General features: G+C 36.7%; 2 protein-coding genes across 2 annotated transcripts; both read left to right on the forward strand.

Annotated features, from left to right (window-relative positions):
• Positions 1-3,477: 3,477 nt before the first annotated feature.
• LOC139158684 (thiol S-methyltransferase TMT1A-like) lies at positions 3,478-6,718 on the forward strand. Its single transcript, XM_070736012.1, has 2 exons — positions 3,478-3,969; positions 5,629-6,718. The coding sequence occupies exons 1-2, from the start codon at positions 3,478-3,480 to the stop codon at positions 5,866-5,868; spliced, it is 732 nt and encodes a 243-aa protein (XP_070592113.1). The 3' UTR covers positions 5,869-6,718.
• A 2,246-nt stretch (positions 6,719-8,964) lies between these two features.
• Positions 8,965-26,149, forward strand: TMPRSS12 (transmembrane serine protease 12). The gene is made up of 5 exons (XM_070740513.1): positions 8,965-9,249; positions 12,863-13,064; positions 22,968-23,239; positions 24,247-24,389; positions 25,623-26,149. Exons 1-5 carry the CDS (start codon positions 9,162-9,164, stop codon positions 25,857-25,859), a joined length of 942 nt encoding a protein of 313 aa, XP_070596614.1. The 5' UTR covers positions 8,965-9,161; the 3' UTR covers positions 25,860-26,149.
• The last annotated feature ends 1,449 nt before the right edge of the window (positions 26,150-27,598 follow it).

The raw sequence follows: 27,598 nt of genomic DNA on the forward strand, positions 1-27,598 counted from the left end.
ACTTGTGAAAATCACCAGTTTATTCCAATTGACTTGAACCAAATTTCATTAAGTAGAGTGTCAAATGATTCTTCCTCATTTGTTGCCAAGTTTTGTAAGTCAAAGGACGCAGTGAGTGTACCTGGGATAAATGTGCCTGAATTTCAACTTGATCAGTAAGTTGCTTGTGTTTATGACAATGAATGGTGAATTGGCAAAGTATGTGACACATCATTTGTAAAACATGATGCCTTCATCAACTTTATACACCCATGTGGGCCTGCACAATAATTTCATTGGCCTTGCAGTAGAGATTCCTGTTGGATTCCTGAACAGCATATTCTAGCAATTCTTCCAGTACCAGCAACCACAGCACTTGGACAACAGTATAAATTACCAAAAAACCCACCTAAATTAACAGTGAAAAATTCTTGTCTCTGCAGCACTGTTTTACTACTGCTTAGGAAACACTAAGACACCTCCTTTAGGTTTGGGAACCTAGGCAAAGGCACCCAAAAGAGGCTTGGGAACCTTGTGTAAGATGCTCACCTTCAGGCTTGGGAACCTGTGCAAAGTGCCCCACCCATGACTGGACATGCCTGGATATCAGGCGTGACCTCTTGGCGATGAGTCACCATGGACCAACGGATGTTTAAAGCACTAATTGAGTTACACAGCCATTAGAAACATCAATGGGCCCGTTTCCTCTATCATGCAACAATGCTTATTTATTTTTATTTATTTTGTCCAATACACAATGAGGGTTTTAGTGGGTATATATCTATATACACATAGTAAAATACATGATGAAGGTTATAAAGAAGATACTCATAGTAAAATATATCAAAGAAATAATAGAAGAGAAGTTATAGGAATAGAACATATCAATGAAAGAATAGAAGAAGAGATATAGGAATCGAAGAAAGGTATAGGAGATATAGGAGAGCAATAGGACAGGAGACAGAAGGCACTCTAGTGCACTTGTACTCGCCCCTCTTTTGGACCCTTATATGAAACCTGGCCTCACCCTTCCATTTCCTAACAAACATTCCTGTTTTTTAGTTTTCTTGAAGACAGTCTTATAACATAATATGCTCTTTATTTTTTAAAAAATGCTGCTTATTGAAAAAAGAATCACTTTTACTGCACTTGTATCAAGGGTGCAGTGCAGAAATCAAAGGCTACCCGCAAACAGTTGAGGACATTTTTCCAATCCTTATATGAAGAGACACCAGAATTAAAACAATATATTCCTAAGGAAGAGAGTCTGCTCTTTCTAATGGTACTGAATTGAAGAGGATTGAAGCTTTCCCACAGGATCAAACAGTGCAGAAATCACAGGCTGCCTGCAAATAGTTGAGGAGCTGGAAAGAGAAAAAGCTAAGGAGAATGGCTAAAATAAGAGCATTAAAAATGATGATAGTTCCCAAAATGATGTACCTATCTCAGGTATTGCCAGGGGGTTTATTAGTATCCAGGTTTAGAGAGTGGGATAAAAAACTTAAGTATTGGGTTGAAGAAGATAAGAGACCCAGAATAAGGAAACAGTGGTTAATAGCGAATGAAAAAGAGGGTGGATGAGGAATTCCTTGTTTGGAGTATAGAGAAGCATTTCAAATTGAAATATTAATGGAGCTGCAATTATTCAAAAATAAATGGGTGAAATTGGAAAAACAAATAAATGGGATGAAGAATAGAGAATTAATTTTTATAAGGTGGAATAGGAACAAGTTAGATAAATTAATAGGTCCCATGAAAGGGACTATGGAAATTTGGAAAAAATGGCAGGGGGAAATAGGATTATATAAATCAAAACTGTCATCGCTATATGTAATAAATAGATATAACAAAACAAATCTAAATTGGGTTATAGGAGAGTTGAAGGGAAGACGGATAATTAAGATAGAACAGTGATATGAGAAGGATGGGAGGCCAAGTAGAAATCGTATAGAATGGTGTTTGGGTTAGGGAAGATGGCTACAAACAAATGCAATATGTAAATATCTGAATGAAAGGGAGAATAAAGAAGCACTATTTAGGGAGGAGATAGAGTTAGAGAAAATAATAAGAGAAAAAAGTGAGGGTACCAAGGTGCAAGCAAGTAATATATATAAGATGTTAGTGCAGTCAGACAGGGATGTGATCTAAGGATTGACTAAATGGTGGCAAAATGAGATACAAGTAGAGGCGCAAGAGATGAAAAATATAGTGGAGAATATAAGGAAAACTAAGAATACAAGAGTTAGGGAAATGAGAAGGAAAATATTACATAAGTGGAATTACACACCCATTCAATTCGCATACTTTCAGCAGAATGTTAAGGGTATTTGTTGGCATGGGTGGTAAGATAAAGGAGTGTTTATGGCAAAAAGTGCAAGAGGATATTAGTTTAGTTTAGCTTTAGTTTAGTTTTATTAGATTTGTATGCCGTCCCTCTCCGAAGACTCGGGGCGGCTCACAACAGCAATACAATATACAAAGTACAAATCCAATATAAGTTAAAAGCAATTTAAAACCCCTAAATATTAAAAAATGATCATTACTACACAATCATACCATTCTCATATACACTATTACAGTCAGAAAAAGGTGGTGCTGGAAGGACAAGATAGTTATTCCCCCCCCCCCCCCCATGCCTGGCAACATAGATAGGTCTTCAACATCTTGTGGAAGGCGGGAAGAGTAGGGGCAGTTCGAATCTCCGGGGGGAGTTCATTCCAGAGGGCCGGGGCCACCACAGAGAAGGCTCTTCCCCTGGGTCCCGCCAAACGGCATTGTTTAGTCGACGGGACTCGGAGAAGGCCAACTCTGTGGGACCTGATTGGCCGCTGGGATTAATAGGATGTTAAATATACAATGGAAATGGCAGTATTAGTCAAAAGTAATGTGATGGGAGAATTTAGAAAAATAAAACAAGCAGCGATAGAAAGTGCTCAGGCAGTAATAGTCTTGGGTTGGAAGGATGCGATAAAATGGACAATGCAAAATTGGTACCGGTACATGGTGGACCACATTCAATTTGAGATTATGGAAAAAAGGATGAATTTGGTTAATGAAACTGACTTGCTACAACTGATGGGACGATGGGACAAGGTAAGATGATATATGGCGAGTAGGATCCGAGACCAAGCTACAAGAAACAAATTGGAATCACTTTATAATATGTAAATAGATATTTTGCTCTTGGGTTAAAATGGTTTATACAAGAAACATCCTTGATTTGGTGGTGGGGTATGAATGTTTGTCTGGTGGTGGGCACAATTCACAAAACACTTGTTTTATTTTGTGTGAATCTATATTGTAAAAAAAATCAATAAAAATATTTTACAAAAAAAAATTGTACAGCTAAAAGATTTTTTTTTTAAGTGACTGAAAAAGTTGCTGTTGCTTTAAGGAAGAACTGAAACAGATCCAAATTGGCGACTGAATGTGGATGGCTTGCTTACAAATCATTGAGGTAGTCAAACAGGAACGCTTTGTGTTCCTAGTCCAGCAACGATGCTAGTTCTCATCTTCCAGCAATGCATGAAAATCCTCACCCTGCCCATCTATGTGCTTGCCTATTTTGGCTTATGGGATCCTATTTGTAAAAGACTCTTCCCACATCTCATGAAGAACTTCAGCAAAATCTATAATAAAATAATGCACAAGGAAAAGGAGACGCTGTTCAAGAACCTGCAGAACTTCGCCGACGCCTCGGGAAAGCTTCGTCTGCTAGAGATTGGCGTGGGACCCGGCACCAACTTTCAGTTTTATCCCCCCAACACTTGCGTGACCTGCGTGGACTACAATCCAAACTTTAAAAATTTCCTTCTGGAGAGCATGGCTCAGAACACACACCTCCAGTTCGAGGATTTTGTGGTTGCCTCCGCCGAGGACATGTCTTCAGTGTCAGACAACTCTGTGGATGTGGTGGTTGCCACACTGGTGCTTTGCTCTGTGGACAGCCCCCAGGTTGCCTTGAAGGAGATTCTGCGAGTGCTCAGACCAGTAAGTCAAAGGGCAAAGAGGGAAAGTTAAGTCTGGTTTGTCCTGACCACCGAACAATGGGCAGGCGTGCATGCTTTGAAAATAATGGGCACCAGGCAGCTGTGCAAGCACATTAATGCAGGTGTGCATGGAAGCAGGGGCTTTAAGTTTATATTATAGTATTGGATTATTATTGTACACTGCGTATGATTGCTGTTAGCCGGAGAGGGGGTGGCATATAAATAGATAGATAGATAGATAGATAGATAGATAGATAGATAGATAGATAGATAGATAGATAGATAGATAGATAGATATCCCACAGAAACAGCATGTCTCTGCTTCTCTTTATGCTGCTAAATTATTGGCTTAACCTAAAAGGGATTCCTAACCTCGCCTTTCCTGCCTGTCTTGCATTTCTGAATCATTTTCAAGGAACATATGCATAACTTTAATGTTAGTAAATGGCAGCAAGCTTCTGGCCTGAGATAGGGGCCTGGTTCAAGGGTGGATTCTAACTTATCTTGCCACCAGTTTGCTCCCTCCTGCTCGACATGAGCGTGCATCTCTGCTATGCTCCAAAAAGACCTGGACTTTGTGTCAAAATGGTCAAACATCTGGTAACTCCAAATCTCAACCAACAAATGCTCTGTCCTACACGTTGGCAAAAAGAATCAGAATACCAAATACAAGCTGAATAGACAAGACTTTGCAGACAGCCCTTACTCTGCAAAAGACCTTGGAATACTTATATCAAATGACCTAAGTACCAAAGCTCACTGCAACAACATCACCAAAAAGGCTTCAAGAGTTGTTAACCTAATCTTACGTAGCTTCTTCTCCAGTAATATCACACTACTAACCAGAGCATACAAAACCTTTTTACTAGCACCTGGAATATGACTAAAATTCAGATATTTTTAATATGTTATTTCTCCAACTTGCTAGTTTTTATCCAAAGAAACACATTGTTTCTTGAGCTTTATTGTTGTGTTTTTAATATATCTTGCTGTGTGTTATTAAAATTCACATGGACATTTTTAACTAGCAGTGCACCCATTGGTTTAAAAAGTGTCCCTGTGGTGTTTTCAAGATCATCTGAAGAAGATATAAAAATCTCATGATCTGTTCAAAGAACAAAAAGGCTGGATCAAACAGCCAAGAGTCGCCCAAAGCCAAGTCACAGAACTGAAAATAAAAAAAGAATAGAAAAATAGTGATGACCTGATCAAGCATATCAACAACCCTGGCAACATGAAGTTCAAGAATGAATCATAAGGCTGACAATGTTCCAATGCCTTGGGTTTTTTTTTCCTAGGAAAAGATTCAATGTCAAGTTCCAACTTTTGTATAAACCATATCACGATTCAGGCATATTGCTTTATATGTGCAATAGATTATTTGTTAAAATAATGAATGGTATAAAAAAAAATAACAAATTTTGAGCTTGATATATGGAAATATATTGAACTGATTCAGCTACTTCGCTAAAACTTAAATCTCCTGTAAATCATTAATTGCCATTAATTGCATTCCAGCTTTATTTGTCTCTATAAATTATTGCTTCACGTCCCTAGGAAGTTTTGTAACAACCATCTTGATTGCAGTGGGATTTTTTTTTGTAATTTCAAAATGTTCTGCTTTAAATTATTCTTTTTTGTATTCTTTTACTTTTTCCAGGGTGGTGCATTCTGTTTCCTGGAACACGTAGCAGCTGGCAGATCAACCTGGACCTACTTCTGGCAACAAGTGTCTAACCCTACGTGGCAACATATAGGAGATGGCTGCACCTTGTTAAGAGAGACCTGGAAATATGTGGAGAACGCAGGGTTTTCTAAACTGAACTTGCAACACATCATAGTCCCTTTGATCTTCCCAGGTGTAATGCGTACCCATATTTATGGATATGCTGTGAAGTAATTTAAGAGAAAGCATCTTTCTCTTAAAATCAGATTTCTGGCTTTAAAGAATTAACAGTGCCAATGCATACACTGCAGTAAGAAAAGTGTTTCCTCTATTCTATACAATTTGGAGTGGAGAAAGGCTCCTAAAAGTTCAAGCCATACTAAACCTAAGTGGGTACCTTAGATCAGATTTGGAGGGAGAACAAATAAATGTTGAAATTTATATAAAAGAATATTAATATAAAATAATTATTATAAAATATAAAAGAAAAACAATCCTACTATCAAAAGACCATGTTCAGGTGGGGAGGAAACCCTTATTTTACTTATGCTTTTCTATGCTGATTACCATAATTATGAACTGAAGTGAATATAGTCTTCTCCTCTTCTTCAATCACTCAATTTAATACTTTCCATTTTCAATTTTTAAAAAAGGCTTGGAGGGTCTTTTTGTTTTTCTTTATTCTCTGGTGAACGTTGTCTCCTGACTTTTTCTGAATATGGCAAATGCAAATATCAGGTCTCCTGGTTCTGTGGTATATTGCGCAACTGTTGTGCAAGTGACCCTTGGAAAAGACTGATCCTCAATAATCACTTTTAAGGGGGAACTGTGAAGAGGTGTGTTGTTAAACCATGACCTGATACTACCAAATTTGGGGAAAATAATTTGGCACATTTGTTTAGTGCCATCCCATCCGCATTTTATAAAAGGTCCCAGATCAGCAGGGATTTACTTTGTGGCCAATTAATGAAAAGTAGTGGTACAGTACAAAGACTCTTCCCTGTTGATGGGCACTGGGAGATTCCAGATATCCAAAATCATAGTTTTATATACCCTCAGCCTAATGCTTTTTTTTTTCATTTTAAAAATTTATTATTATTTTTTTCATTTTTAAAATGTATTATAGTCAAAGATTTGTGTAGAAAAAAACCAAGTGTTTAGAAGTAAAAGAGGAAGGATGGGTATTAAACATAAGGTTAGAAACATGTACATAATATTACAGGTTGTCTTTGACCATAGTTCTAACATCCAAAGTTAGACTGTCTGGCAGGACCCAGGGGAAGATCCTTCTCTGTGGCAGCCCTGGCCCTCTGGAATCAGCTCCCCCCCCCCGGCGATTAGGGTTGCCCCCACCCTCCTTGCCTTTCGCAAACTTTTGAAAACTCATCTATGTCGCCAGGCATGGAGGAATTGATATATCCTTAGCTGTCTTGACTTTATGTATGGTGTGTTTGGGTAGTATGGTTGTTTTTAATAGGGGTTTTAAAAACTGTTTTAACATTGGATTTGTACATGATGTTTTACTTGTTGTGAGCCACTTCAAGTCCTCGGAGAGGGGCGGCATACAAATCTAATTTTTTATTATTATTATTATTATTATTATTATTATTATTATTATTATTATTATTATCCAAAGTTAGACTGACCTGAAAAATGAGATTTGCAATCCAAATCTGATGTTCCAATGGTTGGTCATGCACCACAGTGAGATGACAACAATTCAGGCATATTTTTTTCATTGTTTTTCAATGTTCCATTTTCTAGGATTAAGCCTTTCTGGCAGATTAAAGAATACGTTTTTGGAACTCTTAGCTATGCTAATTATGTGAGTTATTATAATACTATTAGTCCTACCATTAGAAAGCTGAACTATTATTTTAATACAGGAGCACTATCCACGTAATCCTTGATTTATGAGTTATCACTTAGCAACCATTCAAAGTTACCATGGATCCTATGAACTATATTAGAAGTTACAACAGTCCCATCCCATTTGTGGACAAAAGACCAAACTTTGGTTGCTCGGCTCAGCAACCACACCATATCTGTGGCTGTGGGTAGTGTTCTGAGATCGCGTGACCTCATAGGATCTAATTGGATTTGATTCAATTGTATGGCATTATGTTTAAAAATGAAACATTTCGAATGGTGAATTTTTGTTTAAACAATCATGTTCTTTACACTAGGTGAAGCCGAGTCAGATAAGAGAATCTGAGTCAGAGTAACAAGGCATTATCCAGCCACTGTCTCCCTCCATCTGTACTTCTAATAAGAAATAATCAGTTTTCAATCCCTGGGAGATACCATAATTGAATCTTGGGGGTGTTATTTTGCAGAGCAGGGAAGGTTGGGACACACAGATAAATTTTTAATCAACTTGTGACACTTTGGAATGTATAATAGTACAAACTTATCAAGAGCCACATGTTTATCTTTCTCTCTACTAATTTTAGATTTCAAGTACTGTATTACTTTGGGTGAAGCTTGCTAAAATTTCATGTTGGGAATCTTGGGAGTTTAGCTCGCAAACTAAGTTGATATAACTACAAATTTAAAATAAAAAATCAAATCCTGCCTTGTTTATGCATTAAAGGTATCTTATGCTTCTGAATTATTCAATAGTTGTGGGCTTTGAATTTCCTGCTATTTTCCTTCATAAACCTGGTGAATACTAGGAACAATATTTTCCTGCAGGTTCTGTTTTTAAGATACATTAGTCAGACTTCCTCTATGCCTCATAAACAGATTTATATACTAACCTTTTATAAGCCTCAATTTAATTGATGCCTGTCCTTTTAAATGCAGTTCACACATCATACATTACACTCCACACAGGTTCTAATTGCAGTTCCAATTACTGTTATTTAACCCCTATGCAGGGAGTCCTCAACTTACAACAGTTTATTTAGTGACCATTCGAAGTTACAGGGGCACTGCAAATAGTGACTTATGACCAGTTTTCACACTCACGACCATTGCAGAATCCTCAGGGTCACATAATGAAAATTTGGATGATTAGTTATAAGAGGACAGGGAGACATAGCTATAGGATACAGCAGCAGCCCCACAATTGTGGTATCCTATCAATCCTGGTGCGCATGTTCCAAGACTCCCAGCGAAATAAACTCTCCCATCCACTACTTTCCTTCAGTTGCATCATTATTGATTTTTGGGCATCATTCAAGTCAGTAATCTTATTGATTATCCAGACTATACTATGGGTAATAAATAAAGCATAGATATCTTGAAATGAGATGTTTCTTTAAACTAAAACTAATACATTTTAGACATTACAATTTAAATGTAAAATCTAAACAGTGTATGTTCACCGGAGGTAAGGTGAGCAAACCCCGACTATAGGGGAGGAAAGACGGAAGGAGGGGGGGGGGAATCGCGTTCCGCATGCTGAAAGCGCGAAGCCCTCGCGCCACGTGAAAATCGCCTCGCGAGCCGCGCAACACCCGAGACGGACAACCGCAAAAGAAGCCGCCCAGAGGCCCGGCCGCCATTTGCATCCTGGATCGAAGATGTGGCGGAGCTTTCGTTTCTCCATCCTTTCTTTGTGGCCGCTGTTTCTGCCGCTGGAGCTCCTGCCCCGCGCCTCCCTCACACACGGTGAGAGCGAGGTTGCCTTGCTTAAGCAAGCGATTGGACTAGAAGACCTCTAAGGTCCCTTCCGCCTCTGTTCTGAATTTAATTTCATTAACTTTTCCTTTCATTCGTTTCATTTAACTTGTCCGTTGCTCCGTGAGGCCCTTTGAATGCGCTTGCTCTCAAAAGACCAAGTGGCGGAAAGCACCTCCACCGTTATTAGGAAAGCTGCTCCCGGAAGCCTTAATTCATGTTGACCCCATTTGTGTGTTTGCGTGCATGTGTAAAAAGGCGTTCAGGGCGGCTCTAATTGCCCCCTCCCCAGCTTGAAACCTCTGTAAGGAAAGAGCTCCGATTGTCCTGTTGAGATTTCTGCAATCTCCTGTTAACAAGCATCAGATTCCTCTCATCTCTTACTCTCTTTTGGCTGTGAATGGGAGCCCAGAGCCTGGGATCTCCAGCTATTTCTCTCTTGGCAAGTTGAAACAAATTCAGAACTAGATCTAGTCGAACAGATTCATCATACATAGACACTATATTACCTTCGGCCATTCCTAAGCAATTGTTTCTTCTTGCCGAGAAAAGAAGGAAAGGGTTGCTGAGGAACTAATTGCCTAACCTGAAGTTGGTTCCTATCCAGAGAGGGTGGAGATAATAGCCCAGAACTATGGGTTTTCCTCCTCCACTTTGAAACGTTTTTTCCAACTTGGGCTGAGGTGAGCCAGATTCTGCACTTTCATTGCTGTGCTTTCATTCGACTCAACAGCAGTTCTCTTGGAGGATGTAGTGAGCTGCCACCACATCCTCTGTGATTGGTACCAATCACACCCTGTATTGCCAAATCCAGGCTATCTGCATCCAAGAAGTATTGGTGAATTTCTTCCCTTTTTTCCCTAGCGAGGAAAAATGACAAGTATTCTGCCAATTTATCCTTCTAAATAAAATCTCAGACAGGTAAAACATCTTTGTTTAACCAGTCAGCTACATTAGTAGACATGCCAAAGAGGAAGTTGTTACACAAGAAGTTGGTGAAGGAGTCTCACACAAAAGCTCAATCAGTGCATACCATAATAAGTATCCTATTATTCCCCACTGTTTTATTACAAACCAGAGAAATGTACAGGTGTTGAGCAGTGACTGCAGAAAACTCCACCAGAGCATACTGGAGACCATCTGTCCTCCAACTTTCTTTTCATTATTATTATTTTTGAATAAGTACACACATAACAAGACACATTAACATGGAATATTTATAACCTCATTTATGTCAAGTTATTATTGTGTGTGTGTGTGTATATATATATATATATATATATATATATATATATATATATACACACACACACATTATACATTGTTAATGTTATAATTATATATACATTATACATTGTTAATGTTATAATTCCACATTATTTATACTGTAAATAAAGTTATTTCTATTGTTGAGCTACTGAGCAGTATCCCTGTATAATTCATTTGTCAGTCCTTCCTTTTAGCCAATTATAACATTTGTTCCATATTTTATAATAATCAGAATCCTCTTTCCCTTTCAATTTCCTTGTAAGCATATCCATTTATTTATTTATTCGTTCGTTCGTTCGTTCGTTCGTTCATTCATTCATTCATTCATTCAAATAGCACTTTTTAACAGAGCCAGCATATTGCCCCCACAATCCGGATCCTCATTTTACCCACCTCGGAAGGATGGAAGGCTGAGTCAACCTTGAGCCGGTGATGAGATTTGAACCGCTGACCTTCAGATCTAGTCAGCTTCAGTGATCTGCAGTACACACTCTACCTTTCTGCACAATCTATAATTTTTTAAATTATCATTGCCTCTTTTGGTATCTCTTCATTTTTCCATTGCTGCGCATTAACTATCCTCGCTGCTGTCAAAATATGAAAGATGAGGTACTGAATTTATTTTTTTGCAAACCTTGTTAAAAATACTTAACAAAAATAACTTTTTTTCTCAATTTCTTATTTTGTAATTTCTTTTAACCATATAGCTATCCTATACCAGAACATTCTTGCCTCAGGGCAAGTCCATCAAAGGTGATAAAATGTTCCGATTTCTTTTTTGTATTTCCAGCACCTAGGTGATATATTTGGAAACATCTTTGATATTCTTGATGGGGATACCTGGTTCTGACTAACTAATTTTATTAAAAGTCATAAGCTTTTGTGAGTTGCCGCCTTTTAATAGATTTGGTTACCAGTAATCAGAAAAGGTACTACCAGGCACCCTGCCTCATCAATTTCTAGTACAAGTTATCCTTGACTTACAGCAATTCATTTAGTAAGTGTTCAGAGTTATAACAGCACTGAAAAAGTGACTTTGTCTGTTTTTCACTTACAACTATTTCAACATCCAAATGGTCACGTGATCAAAATTTGGATGCTTGGTAACTTGTCCATATTTATGAGCGTTGCTGTGTTTCAGGGTCACATGATCACCTTTTGCAACCTTTTGACAAGCACAAGGGAAGCCAGATTCACTTAATAACTTTTTACTAACTTAAGAACTGCAGTAATTCATTTAACTGGCAGCAAGATAGGTTGTACAGTGAGGCAAAATTCATCCAACAAATGTTTTGCTTAACAGAAACGTTGGGCTCAAATGTGGTTTAAAGTCGAGGACTACCTATAATTTCTAGTTCACAGGGGCTAGTTTTAATATATTGCCCCCGGAGGCGGAGTAAAGACGCTGAGACATGGATTGTGGATTAATTAAGAGTCATTTATTAATTAACATATTTAAATAACTTTAAATAAATTTGAATACATAAATTTGAATATTTAATTCAAAACAAACTAAGGACCTGCAGAGCCAAAACTAACGGGGCGGAAATTCCTACCATAAAATTCCTTGGCAACATTGGGCAATAACTACTTGCTGAACCAGGTGAGGGTCCCACCTTCACCTGGATCCTAGCCATGCCCCTTCGTCGTGTGGGAGGAGTTCACCCTCCAATCCCCGTGGGACATTGGATCCGGTGATTCCCATGGACATCCTCTCTCCAATCCCCGACGTTGCTCGAACCTCTAGTTCCTTGAGAGAGGCGGTCCATCACCCTTTAAGGATGCCCGAAAGGAGCATGCGCAGTTGCTTCTAATTGCCCATTTCCGCCCCAAACCTGCCAACCCCAATGACCAAAGGGAGGCCTGTTTATTAACTAAATGCGCCACACCCCCTAACCAATCCAATCCACACCTGTCAGTGTGGAATAGGCGAAAAAACGGCCGCCTCTAAAGGGGAGGCCGCAAAAAATTCCTATTCGGCCCCAAGGCGACCTCCTTAGGACACACTGGTGATAGCGGAGGGTGGGCGGGTGTTCGCTTTAAAGTTCGCAATGCCGGGTCCAAACCAGATCGCACTTAAATAGGGCGATCTTTGGACCCGCCTAAGCAAACCGGCAGCGCGCTCTCATTGGCGCGCTGCCAGAAGCCGAACTTCCGGGTTCCAAAGAACCCGGAAGTTCGCAGCTCAAAAGAGCTGAATCACCGTCGCCCCCGCCCCTGAGGCAATTTCGGCCGACGGTTAAAAAACCGTTGGCCGGGCATTTTTAATATATTGCTGAATATTGGTTTTGTTTTAATCTTTCATTTCTCACCATTAAACTATTCTGATTTCTAGAATGTGGAATAAGGCCTGCGGTAGATGAGTCCACAATGTCCTCCCGGATTGTAGGTGGACATGATGCTGAACCTGGGGCATGGCCATGGCAAGTCAGTCTTCAAATTCATTACAGTGACAGATCATATCGTCATATATGTGCAGGAGTTTTAATCAGTAACAGCTCAGTGCTGACTGCAGCTCATTGCATTCAAGAATATCCGTATGTATCTTTCAGCTCTAAATGGTTTTCTGTTCATTTTTGATGTGTGTGTACATAGAAATAGCAATAACACTTAGACTTACATACCTCTAAAGAGGTGCTTTAAAGTCCTTTCTAAGCGGTTTACAGAGTCAGCCTGTTGCTCCCAAAAATCTGATTCCTCATTTTACTAACTTCGGAAGGATGGAAGGCTGAGTCATCCTTCAGCCAATCAAAACCAAACCGCTGGCAGTCGGCAGGGTTAGCCTATAATACTGCATTCCAAGCAGTCTGCCACTACAGCTCTGGTGAAGATGTGTATATAGACGCAGACACACTTTGAAACTTGGATTTACAAGATTATTTGGCAACAGTCTGATTGAGGAATTCATCCTTCATAGAAAGGAGGAAAGTTTTAGGAAAAGAAAATGAAAATGGACTTCCTCTTCTCATTAATTGATACACATGTGGACATACACTGTGCAAATATACATGTCATATTTGAAAGGGGAAAATAGGAACCAGGGCAACAAAACATTTTAATTAATTCCTGTAAAATAAGTCATTTCTTCCAACTTTAAAAATTCTGTCTAACTATACCAACCATTCTCTCCCTGCACAAGTAATCCCCCCCATCCCCGAGACAGACAGACACACATTTTCCTCTGTCCTTCCATATGAAATGGCAAAAAAGAAAATGAGATATTTCATTGGGCAAACATAGGAAGGGCTACCATTTCTCCTCTACAAGACATGATAGCTACTAAGTGGAAGCCGCCATATGATAGTCTGGATTTTTGTAGCCCCAGTATGAAATTTATAAGGGGAAGAGTAGCCAAGCTGGATGGAAATAAAGAGAAAGGAAAAATGAAAAGAGAAGGAGAAACTTGTTTATGTATTAAAGAAAGAGATAAAATTGTGTGATACATATAATTACATTATAGTATGTAGCATTATGCTCGCGGGAAATACCTAAAGGAAAAGGCTGGTTTACCTCTGAGAGTGCTGTCATAAGTTATACTGATGTGTCAGTTATTTACTTATGAATCTCTTTCCTATACTATTTTCTTTTTCCATATATCTTTTGCTTATTAGTGCAGGAGATATTTTGATACCTTAACCTACAGATTGAGCTTAACAAGTATAAAAAAACCCCCACCCTTAAAAAGGTTTATTGTAGGCTTCAGTGATTGTAGGTCATGTACCAAAAAATACAAAGCACAAATGCCAGGATAATTAATGATAGAAGTTTATTAACAGTAAGCCCAGTTGGTTACTGTTTTGCATCAATCTCTGGCATCAGCTAATTTTGTAAATTCCATAAAGAGACATTGTCCAGGCTTTGTTGTTGCAGCTAGAAAAATACAAATTATTGTTGAGTTGCATGTTTTTTCCAAGCCTGAAAGCATTCAACGTCTGGGTTTGGGACCAGGGGGAATTATGATCAGTTTCAATCCATTATCTTTTGAATTGTCAAATTAGTATAGGCAATGGTACTATTAATTGCCCTGTGAGATTTCACAGGTTGTACTCATCTGCCATTTTCAGTTCAGAACAAATCCTACAGATCACAAAATTAGCTTTCTTCAGGAAAGGCAAATAGAATATAGACTACTTGTTATGCAGCTTTTGCATCCTCCAGAGCCAGTGTCTCTCTTTGCAGTTTTGCAAATCAATGTCCAGATATGGAAGACTGAAGAGCAGTGATAAAAGTACATATGAAAGAAAGAAGAGCCAAGAGAGAGGAAAGTAGGGGGAAATATCTAGGAATCTAGAAAGTCCAAAGCAATTTGAGACAAGAATAACAGTGGTGGTAAAATAATCAAAATAATTACAGGATTGAAGATAGGCAAGCAAGAGAGCCAAGATCCTGACAATTTGAACAAAAAATGGAAGAAGTCAAGGTGAAAAAAAATGGGGTAGGACAAAGCATCCAGGTTCAAGAAAAAGAAGCTGGATTTGGTACTTTGTGCTTCTTGTGCAATACTGGTATTAAAATTCTGTAAAAGTATCTTTCCTTGGCTCTCACAAGCTTAAGAACTGCCAATAACATACTTTGTTAAATAAAGTTTATTGAATATATATACAAAACTATATACAAAAACAATACAAACAGTATGGACAGGACAGGGTGTTCTTATCATATGTGTCTAATTGTTATTCTCATTAAGGTCGAACAAACCATATTTAACACTAACAAAAAAAAGACAAAAAACAAACGTAGGACGCCCCTCCCCCCCCCCCCCCTCTGCCAACCTGCAGTTATATTTATATTTCATTTTTCCGGTTATACTTTCAGTGGTATCCTGTTTCTTAAAATTTGCTTAATCTATTAGTCTAGTGTTTCCTTATCTAGGTGTTGCGTTTAAAATTCTAATTGTTATGTTTCTGGTATATTCCTTCATATTGAATAAATAAATAAAAGAATAGAATATCGGCGAGCAATCAAATAAGTTGTTTTGTCTTGTTCTTCTCCTCCTTTCTCTTCATTCCTGGTCTCTTTGTAATTTGTTCTAATTTCTTTTCGTTTCTGTCACTCTCTCCCTCTCCTCAATCCAGTTATAGAACTTATCCCATGTGGTTATATTTTCTGTTTCTTTATTATCTTTCAGTTTTTGTGTTAGGGAATCATATTCGGCGCAGTCGAATATTTTTTTAATTATTTCTCTGTCTGATGGTACCTCCTCCTTTTTCCAGTTTTGAGCTATTGATATTCTGCTTGCTGTTATAATGTGTTGGATTATATGATAATCTGTTTTCCTTATTTTTATGCCTATTATTCCCAATAGGAAGATCTCTGGCTTGAGAGGTAGGTTTGTGCCCGTAATCTCGAATATCCAATGTTTTATTTTAGACCATAATTTTTTTATCTTTGGACAGCTCCACCAAATATGGAAAAAGGTTCCCGACGGATTTGAACACCTCCAGCAATTTGGTCTGGTTTTGGGAAAGATCTGTGCTAGTCTTGATGGCGACATATGCCACCTATAGAACATTTTTATGATGTTTTCTTTGAATGATACTGACTTCGTAATTTTGTAATTTTTATTCCAAATTGTCTCCCATTGATCTATATGGATGTTATAACCAAAGTTCTTTGCCCAGCTGGTCATTGGGTCTTTAGATATTTCCGTTTCCATTTCATACATTATTAAGTAACTATATATTCTTGTAATAAAATGTTTATCACTTCCTAATATAAGTTTATCCAGGGGAGTGTTGTGTGCTGCTATTCCTTCTTCTTTAGTGTCTTTTTGCCATTTTGAAAATATTAGCCTATATGGCCACCAGTTCAAGATTATATTCTGCTCTGCTAACTCTTCTTTCGTTTTTATATTTCCTTCTGTATTTAATAAGTGGTTATAAGTTATCATATTTTTTAATTCAATTGTATTCGGGTGAGTGAGAGCTTCCAGACTGGAATACCATCTAGGTATTTTTGTATAATGGTCCTTTTTTAATTTCAGCCATGTTGTTATTAAAACATCTCTGAACATGTGGTTTTTAAAGTAAGTCGGAATCTTCTGGTGCTGATTCCATAGCATATTGTGCCAGCCAGAGAGTAAGTCATGGCCTTCTAGAGCTAATGTTCTCTCTGCCTTAAGCTCTATCCAGTCTTTTATCCATAGCAAATTACAAGATAAATGGTAAATCTTAAAGTCCGGTAATCCTAAACCCCCCTGTTTAGTTCTATCTTGTAGCCATTTTAATCTGATCCTGGGTCTTTTGTTGTTCCATATGAATTTAGAAGTGATTTTATTCAATCTGTTGAAGAAGTCGTTGTTTAATTTTGTTGGGATTGTTTGAAAGAGGTACAAGAATTTCGGCAGTACTGACATTTTGATTGTCGCTATTCTACCTAGTAATGAAATTTGCAGCTTGTCCCAGTCTTTTAATTGTTTCTCATTTGTCTTTAATAATTTTTCGTAGTTATCTTCTTTAATAGTACTACATTTTTTTGTAAGTAAAATCCCCAAGTATTTAACTATTTTGACTATTTTAATTTTCAAAATTTCTTCCAGATCATTTTCCTGCTCCTTTGTCATATTTTTGGTTATAATTTTAGTTTTTTGCATATTTATTTTTAAACCTGCTACCTCGCCGAAATCCTCCACCTCTTTCATAATAAATTTCCCCGATTCCAGTGGGTTTTCTAGTATCAGGGCCAGATCATCCGCGTATGCCTGTAATTTAAACTCTTGTCTTTTAGTTTTTAATCCTCTTATTTTAGAGTTGGCTCTAATTTGTCTTAGCATAGTTTCTGTAGTGAGAATATATAGTAATGGGGAAAGTGGGCAGCCTTGCCGAACTCCTTTTTCAATCTGAATTCTATCGGTTAAATCTCCGTTTATTGCTATTCTTGTGTGTTGTTTGTGGTAAATTGTCTCGATCATTCTTATAAATTTGGCACCAAATTTCATATGTTTTATTACTTCTATCATAAATCCCCAATTTAGATTGTCGAAGGCCTTCTGGGCGTCTAGGAAAATAAGAGCTAATTGTTTGTCTGAGTGTTTTTCATAAAATTCTAATACGTCTAATATTATCCTCGTGTTATTCCTTATATGCCTGCCGGGTAGAAAGCCGTTTTGGTCAGAATGTATCTTATTATTTAAAACTGTTTTTAGTCTGTTTGCCATTAAACACATAAAAATTTTATAATCCACATTTAGCAGGGAGATAGGTCTATAATTTTGGATTCTATGCTTCTCTTCTTCATTTTTAGGAATCAGACTTGTGAATGCCTCCATCCATGAGTTGGGCATTAGGCCTTTTTCTAGGACTTCATTATAGAGTGTTAGTAGGAGATCTCCTAACTCAGTGGAGAATTCTTTATAGAATTCAGAAATGATGCCGTCTGGGCCTGGGGCTTTATTGTTTTTTTAGATTTTTAATTGTTTCCTCCAATTCCGTTATCGTAATTTCTTTGTTTAATCTTTCCCTTTCGTTGTCCGTCAATTCTCCCGGTTCCGATTTTGTTATATACAACTTTTGTTTCTCTGGGGTTTTTATTTCCCTTTTATATAATTCTATATAATAGTCAGTAGCAATTTGTTTTTTCCTTTCTAGAGTGGATTGTCTTTCTCCCCTATTATCTTCTAATGAATGAATATATCGTTCCTTTTCTTCTTTTTTTAGTTTGTGGGCAAGCCATCTGCCCGGCTTGTTTGCATTTTCGAAGTAGTCTAATTTAGCTCTTTTTAGTTTCCCTGCTAACTCCTCCTGAGCCATTAGATTGATTTGGTGAGTTAATTTATCCTTTTCCTCTGTAAGTTTCTCATTCGAGAGATCTTGTTGTATTTCTAATTCTAATTGTTTAATTCTAACTAGATAATCTTTAATCTTTTGATTTTTAATTTTCTTTACTCTAGAGGAGTATGATATAGTGATTCCTCTTAGATATGCCTTTAAGGTGTCCCATAGATTTTGTACAGAAGTATCATCATTCCAGTTATCTTTTAGAAATAGAATTAGTTCTTTTTTAACCTGGTCAGTGTAATTTTTTTCTTTAAGTAATAATTGGTTCAAAGACCACTTTTGAAAGTTTTTCCTTGGTTCTTTTATCATAATTGTGATTGGGTGGTGATCTGCCCAAATATTGGGACCAATCTCCACTTGTTCTGTATATTTATCCATGTTCAGGTCACCCCAGGCCATATCTATCCTTGACCAGGATTGATGTGGGTTTGAAAAAAAGGTGTATTCACTATTCCCCTGGTGTCTTTCTCTCCATAGATCCAAAAGATTAAATTCTCTTGTTAGTTCAAAAAATTTGTTAGGTAGGATTTTCCTATCCTGAATTTTTTTTTTGGATGTTTTATAGTCTTTTTTTTATCAGTAATCGCGTTGAAGTCTCCTAATATACACACATTTTTCGCTTCTAATTGTATTAATTGATCCTTTATTTTTTGGTAGAATTCTGATTGGTTTGAGTTTGGGGCATATATCACCATCAAGACTACAAGACTTTGACCAATTTTGATTTTCAAATTGAGTATTCTTCCGTCGGGATCAGCAAAAATTAGCTCTGGTTGTAGCCTCTCTTTTACATACACTGCTATGCCTCTTTTCTTTGTTTCTGCTAGCGCCGTAAACAGTTTCCCTAATTTTTTATTCTTAAGTAGGTTTTGATCTTGCGATCTAATGTGCGTTTCTTGTTAGCAGATTATGTCTGCTTCTTCCTTCTTCAATTTAATCATCGTTTGTTTTCTTTTTATAATTGAGTTTAGTCCGTTTATATTAACTGAGAAAATTTTTAATAATTTCATATTTATTTATAAAAGATACGGGGAGTGAGAGAGAGAGAGAAAAAGAAAGGGGGAGGGAGTAGAAAAAATTTGCTTGCTCGCCGAGGTTCTCCCCTGTTGTGTGTTATTTATCTAAATGTATGGTCTATTATGGTTGATATTGTGTATTTTCCTTTCTACTTCCTCTTTGCTGTTGCTCTTGTTGTTACTCTGTTTTCTTCTCTAAAACTAAGATCCTTCTCGCTTTCTGCACTTTGTTGTCCTTGCTTGTTTTCTTCTGGTCTGGTCTGAGGGGCTCCTTCAGGGCCAAGTGTGTTTTCTCCTTCTAGATTTTGTATAATAAAGTTATCTGCTTTTTCGAAAGAATCGATCTTGTATTTTCTTCCTTTCCAAGTCACCAACAAGCCTTCTGGGATCAGCCATCTATATGAGATTCCCCTTCTCATCAGTTTAGCGGTCAAGAAGTGAAACTCCCTTCGTCCCTCTCTAATTCTCTTGGGTATCTGTTTTAGTATAGTTATTTCTCTGTCGTTAAACAGAATTTGCTCGTTTCTTGTATTTCTATAGATCGCATCCCTTGCGGGTTTTTTTGTGAAACGGATGTGTACCTCTCTTGGGACTTTGTTTTTTTTGGCATAGTTTGTCTGGATCCTGAAGACCTCGTCTATATGATTTTTTACTTCTTCTTCGTCAATCTGCAGATTTTCTGATAGGATTTTTACCATTTTAGAAGTCAGATCTTCGTCCGCTTGCTCGGGGACATTTTGAAAACGGAGATAATAGGAGGCTTTCTCCATCTCTAGGACCGCCACAGCCCCTTCCAACTCCTTATTTTCCGCCCTTAATCTTCCCTCGACAAGAACGGTGTTTTTGTCTGTTTTTATTATGTTTTCTTCCATGTTTCTGATTTTCAACTCATGGTTATTGACCGTTTCCTGGATTGATCCCATTTTTGCCTCTAGGCCTTCAATTTTATCAGCCATCTTCTCAAAAATTTTATTGATTTCTTCTTGGTTTTTAACCATCGTTTCTTGTGTTGCAATGGAGGTCTCTTGGCTTCTAGCCATAAATTCTTGGATCAAATCCAGAGAGGCTTGGATTGACTGTAATGTCGGTAATTGATTTTGTTTTTCTGTCAAGGCCATCTCTGTAGTCTGTTTCAAGTTGAGGGTGTTCGGGCTTCCTGTAATGTTTGTTTTCTTGGCTGTTTTGGTAAAGGTGGTTGACATATTTGGAGGGAAATTACTTATAAAATTGATAGTACAAGGTTTGTTGTTAAATAATACCGTTTTCTAACAGTGTTTAGTTGATAGTTAGTCTGCTTCTTTTTCTCTTAAACGGGTTTACAAATTTAGGCCACTTCTTCTTTTGCCCTCAGACCATCTACCTAAACTTTCTTTTTTTTTTTTTATTTCATCGTAAATTGTCTAAAATGTTTAAATATCTTACTGCTAAAAAAAAACTAAATCTGGTACCCCAGTTTCTTATTAAATTTACTAAATGGATGATTTTATGTGTAGTGTGTCTTAACACTGTTTAAATGTTTTGGTTCAATCAATAAATAAGTCTTCCTCTGCTTTCCACTAGACCACAATTCCCAGTCACTTCTATCTTTTCAAGTCTTTTCGTTATACAACGTATATTATAAACAGGTTAATTACATAAAAACAATTAATTAAATTTCAGCTGAAGTACCAAATATTATAGATTGTAAAAGACTTGTATAACACTTTGTATGGCCCTTTTTAGCGTTAAAGATAATTTTGTAGGGTTAAAAATTCTATTAATGCTAATATATTTAGTATACTTATGTTAATATATTTGATAAACTTATATAATTGATCTTCAATAAATATTAGATATTAAATATTAAATATTAAATACTATGTTTTAAATATTAACTCTTAAATATCAACCATTAAATGCTAAACATAAAATTCTACCAAGTACCAATACAATTCATTGAGTCTCTCAGGTCTACCAATAATTAATAATCAATATTAAATAGTTAATAGTAATCACGGTTGAGTCACAGTTAATGGTATGGGGATAAGGTTCAGAAGCTTTATACTCTACAATATTTGAAATATATTTAAACTATGAAATAGATACATGCAAAATAGATAGATTATTTAAGATGTACTATGAAATAATTAGGCAAGTATATTGTATGCAGGTTTTGATAGTAATTAAGGGATAGGAACAACAAAAGGGAGAAAAAGGATAATAGGAGAGGAGGAAAGGAAAAGTTACTAAATAAAAAAAAACTAGTTTGGAGTAAAGGTTACAAACTAAAGAGCTAGCTTAAAGTAATCTAAGGTAATTTAAAATAGTTTACAAAAGTCCACTTTCCGGGTTGCGTTAAGGTGTTAGCCTTCCTTTTTCCGTGTCTTCGTCTCGCTTTGTTCTTCGGCGTCTGGTGTCGGCTCTCGTTCCCTCTGCGTCACTTCTGACTTCTTTCGCTGCACAACCAGTTTACCACCCCCCGATTGCTCTCCCAACCTCAAACGAGGCAGAATAACATCTCAAGTAAATCGGCAAATCGGCAAACCGGCAGGTCTTCTTCTGCTTTGTCCACACCGCTCCTTTCTCCTTCTGTCTCACGCTATCTCACGCTGCCGTTCGACCACCTCTCCGCCACTCCGCTGCTCCGCCACTCCGCCGCAATGTCTCTTTCGTTTTTCTCCTTCCACCACGCCTTTCTCCTCTCCTGTGTAGCTTTGTTTCGCCGCTCTTTCTTCCAAGCCTACGTTGCAAACAATACTCCTCCGTTCTGTTCTTCGGCTTGTTGAATCAGTTCTCAGTTCTCAGTTCTCAGTTGTCAGCAAAACGCACAGAAGTCAAGTCTGGCCGTATCTTTTCACTCCTCTTCACTTCCTTCACTTCCGCTCCTCCGCCATTCACTTCCTTCCCCACACTCCGACTTACTTTGCTTTCTTAAACTTATGCTCTGCACACAACGATTGCCGCTATATCGCACTCCAGGAGACACACAACTCTTGATGCAAAGGTAAACTCGACACCTGATTAACTATTAGAAATTAACTAAATTCTCACTGAATAAACCGCCTGTAGTTTCGACTCCCTGGTGGTAATCTGCCACGGGCCCTTCGGCCTTTGGGATGAGGTAAACCACAACTTTTTTTTCCGCCCACTCACGGGGATTTGTCTCTATTTCCAGGGGTTTTTGCGAGACCCCCCTTCTCTAGGACTTCCCCTTTCTTTAGCACCCTCGACCGTGAGAGACTATCTCCGTTATCACGGCTAATGAGCGAAAACTTCGACTACAAACCTGGAGCCCCAAGTTTGTGCGTCGCACCGGCCCAGCCCCGCCCCCGCCAATAACATACTTTGATGAGTATTAATTCTGAAACCTCTTACTAGCAGTTTCTGTCGGTCTTTGCATTAGTCCTCACTCTATGCACAGACTTCCAGTTCCTAATGGGAATCCCTTTCTTAATTTTGAACAGAATTTCTAAGACAATTGCCTCCATTTTAATGGCATAGATAAAAATATTGCTTTTGGCAAAGATTGGCTTTGATTTCAGAATTATAATCTGAACATTCCTGAAGAGAAATTAATGAATTATTTTGACTCTGTTATCAGTATCTCTGATGTAACAATTCTATAGTATCTATTGACTCTTATGGACCTTTGATTTTTTTCCCCCACTAGGAAACCAGACAAGTGGAAGGCTGTAGTTGGTTTGCACCATCTTTACATTCATTGGCCTTTTTCTAAAGAATATCTTATCAAAGATATCATTATTCATTCTGATTATGAATTTGGAACCTTTGAAAATGATGTTGCCTTGTTCAGACTGATGCAATTTGTGAAGTACAATGACTATGTCCAGCCTGTCTGCTTACCTGACTCTGCTCACTTTCTGAGTGATAATTCTAAGAATCCATGTTATATAAGTGGGTGGGGAAGCAGAAAGGAAGAAGGTAAATTTATTCATATTACTTTGATATTAAATATTAAATTAAATCATGGCTGCCAGTAAGTGTACTCACTAAAAAGTTACCAGCCCTAGTGATAGTATCTTTTTAATCACTTTTTAAAACCAAACTTTCCAGATATGTATGCATAAAAAAACACAATATATTCATTTTTTAAATTTTTATTAAATAAATCCAATTTTGTCTGGATGTAAGGGTAGTGAGATTTTCTTCTCTTGCATGCATTATTGACAAAACCTGGACAGGACAGGATAGTTGTTTATTTTAACAATGGACAAATTATAAAAGTGTAAAACCTGTGGGCTTCTATATGTTGCCAGCTGACAGCTTTCACTGCCTTGGTAATGGAAAGAGATTCTGAGTATCAGTACTATAACATCTGGGGGCCCAGAATTTCTCAAGGCAGTGATAAGTCCTCCAGATGTTGTTGCACTATGATTCGCAGCATTTTTTTCATCATCACATTACTGTTAGCTAAGCCACTGGCATGCCTACTATGCATCCTATGCTACTGGTTATATTAGCCAGAATTGATAGAAATACTACTACCACTAAATGATCAATGGAAATTGAAAGCAGACTCATTTCAAATGCAATATTCTGACCTAAAATAAAATAAAAAATATTCAATTTTTTAATGCCTTAGCATTATGGTGTAATCCTCTGTGAAATGATAGCTTACTGCACAGATAACATGAATTTTAAAATTGTTCATAGTGATATTTGACCTTAATACTATCACTCAAAGTTGCAGTAATGAAAAGATGAAAATGAATAGACAGTATAGCAGTCAAACAAATAATTTGCATTTGTTATATAAAATTTGCAAAGATTGTCAATGACTGTAGATATAGTATGAACTATATGGGGCAGGAAATTTGATTTAAGTCTAAAAACCTTCAAAATTCCATGAGTTTTCCATACCAGATTCCCTATCCTATTCCTACATTACATAAACATACTTCCAGCTTTATTTTATGTTTTCATTACAGGTAAAGGTGTACATATATTACAAGAAGCTCAGGTTGACATTATTCCATTAGAAATCTGTAATAGCTATGATTGGTACGCAGGCACGGTATCCCTGAAAATGGTTTGTGCTGGCTCTGAAAGTGGACATGTTGATAGTTGCCAGGTAAAATTGTAAATTATTTCACTATAAAATATTGTGAAACTATCTTATATAATTTTTGCTTGATCAATTTTTAATAAGTAGAAACACAGAAGTACCAGTATATCAAAATAATTGGAATACAATCGGTTTGGGAAGGGAAAAAAATTCATGAAGGTCTGTGTCATAAAATGATAATTTGAATTTTTATAGTAAAATTCAAAGAAGTTTGCTTTTTCTAAAATCATTAGAGTTACAAATGTGACTGTTAATGCCCTCAAAGAGAAAAACCAGTCAACCAACTCATTGTTGTTATTATTACTATTATTATTTATTGTTGTTTTTGTTGTTATTACTGAAAGGAAAAACATGTTACAAGAAAACTAAATTTCTTATAGAAATTTGTGGGATATATCTATAATTTATGCATATGAACATGAATATAAAGAAAAATAAATAATGATATTTTTTCACAGTCTTTCAGTGAAAGTTTTATCAGTGGCTGTGGCAAAGCAGTAGGGTATCCCATCCATCTCCTGGTTCTGGTTTCAGTATAATTTTTTAAATCTTAATATGTGGCTTTAATGTTTTAATTACTTTGTTTTATAATTTATAAGCCACCCAGTCACCTTAAGGGGGAGATGGATGACATAGAAAATTAATAAATACTGTAGTAATAATAGCATATTTTTTTTCTGATTCAGATTACCTTTTCAGAATGGATCACCTGGAAATATAGAGTGATTCTCAAAAGCTGTGTATAAAAATGCTTGATAGTAGATAAGCCCTTAACATGCTGAGTTTATAGTGCAATTTTGGTGTAGTGTAGTCACTAAAGATATTGGGCTGACACGACCCAAATTCCAGAGTGCCCTCAGAAATGGAAGCTCACTGGGCCATTTTATTCTACTCAGCATTTGTAATATCTACTTCAGAAGGCTGTTGTGGGAAAAATAGGAGAGACTGCTATAGGTTCTGTCTTGATCTTATAAATGAAATATATCTTATGAATAAATGATCTGCAATATACCCAATCAAGGTATCAATGTATGCATATTTAAAGTAATTTAATTTTAAATCTTGTGGTCCAACAAAAGCAAATATTTCCCCTCAGGATATTCAAATTTCCAAATGATTAATATTTTCATTTGATATGTCATGGCAAGTATAACTCAGACTAAGAGGATTATATGATGAATCTTCAAAATAGCAATAAAACAACAGTTAATATGTCTTATCTTTATTTTTCACATTTAGGGAGACAGTGGTGGTCCTCTGGTGTGCTATTTCTCAGATACAAACAAATATTATTTAATAGGAATCACCAGTTCTGGTGTTGGCTGTGGCAGACCAAAATTTCCAGGACTCTATGTACGTGCTGCAAGTTACAAAACATGGATAAATTCATATTTATCTAACAAAACAAATATTGTAAGCCTTCAGCTTGTTCTAATGTTGGGTACTGCTGGATGGATAACTTTCCATGTTGCATAAAATTCAAATGTTATTGAAATAGGGTATCAGCTGATAATATTTTAACTTTTTTCTTTCCATTGCAAACATAACATTTTCCAGAAAATTATCAGTAATAGAACTAATTGACTTAAGTGGTAATTAAATATAATAAACTTATTATTCTAATCTTAGTATTCTAATCTGCTACTTATACATACTGTACTTAGAATTTAACATTTACTTAATCTATATTTTAAATATATGCACAATGTTATGTACCACTTATAAAAGCTATCACACTATTAAAAAAAATATTTATTTAAAGATGCTACAATCGCTTCATGAATTCAAAATCCTTTCTTACACATGTTCCAAACATGTTCATACTTTTTACAGCATTTCAAAAAATAAACATTACTTTACAAATGTGTGAAATTGTAGAAGGAAATATAGAATAGCCATTCTCTTTCAAATGAATACATTTTAAAGGTAAATACAGAGACACACATATAAAAAAATAAAGTGACTAAATTAGTGGATCAGAGAAATGCTGTGGATAGTTTACTTGGCTTTCAGTAAGGCATCTGGTAAAATAAACCACAACCTATATTTTGGTAAGATAGAATAATATGGGATATAGACAGTACCACCACCAAATGTATTTGCAGTTGGATGAGCAACTGCACTCAGTGTATGGTTCTTAATGGAATTACATCTATGTGGAAGGAAGCATGCAGTAGGGTATTTCAAAATTGTGTGTTTGAATCCAGGGATAGAAGGGGAACTCATAAAATGTGCAGATAACACCAAGCTGGAGGGGAAGTGGGGAGATTGGCAACACCTTGGAAGATAGATTCCTGATTCAGAAGGATCTTGACAGACTTAAGCATTGGGTCCTAACCAATGAGATGCAGTTCCATGGTTAGAAAAGCAAGGTTCTGCACTTAGGCAGTTAAAACTAAATGCATAGCTATAGCATAGGTGGCACCTGACTCAACAACAATAACTGCAAAAAATATCTTGGTGTCTTAGTGAATCATCACTTAATTTTGAGTCAGCAGTGTGTTGCAACTGCCAAAAAAGCCAATGCAATCCCAGGCTGCACCAACAGAAGGACAGCATGAAGATCACAAGAAGTGATAGCACCTCTTTATATTGCACTAGGAATACTACATGCAGTTTTGGTTACCATGATACAAAAAATATGTTGAGACACTAGAAAAGGTGCAGAGGAGAGCCACGAAGACAAGAGGCTAAAGTGTATGATGAATATTTAAGGGAACTAGGTAAATCTAGCTTAATGAAGAGAAGCATTAGTGATTATATACTTTTATTCATTCATTCATTCATTCATTCATTAAAACATAATTAAGGTTACAGAGAATATACTCATAGTAAAATATATCAAAGAAAGAATAGAAGAAAAGATATAGGAGAAAAGATACAGAAAAGATATCTTCCTCTACCTGAAAGGTAGTCACAGGGAGGAGGGAGTCAACTTATATATATATAATATATATTATATATAATATGGCTCTACACTACATCCTTCAACATCTTGAATCTCCAATGACCTACGCTAGGATCCTCTTTGTGGATCAGTTCATAGATCACTAGCCTGATTTAATGGCAGCAAATGGGCTTCAGCCGGGCCATTATTGAGGCAAAGATTAAAAGTCTATCATGGATCCCTGTTTCTTTGTCCATTCCATTCAATAAGTCTTATTTCACCAATTTCATGCCTATTAAAAAGATATGGGAAGATGAGCGTCGTATAA

This window comes from Erythrolamprus reginae, chromosome 2 (assembly GCF_031021105.1).
Source record: "Erythrolamprus reginae isolate rEryReg1 chromosome 2, rEryReg1.hap1, whole genome shotgun sequence".
NCBI lineage: Eukaryota > Metazoa > Chordata > Lepidosauria > Squamata > Dipsadidae > Erythrolamprus > Erythrolamprus reginae.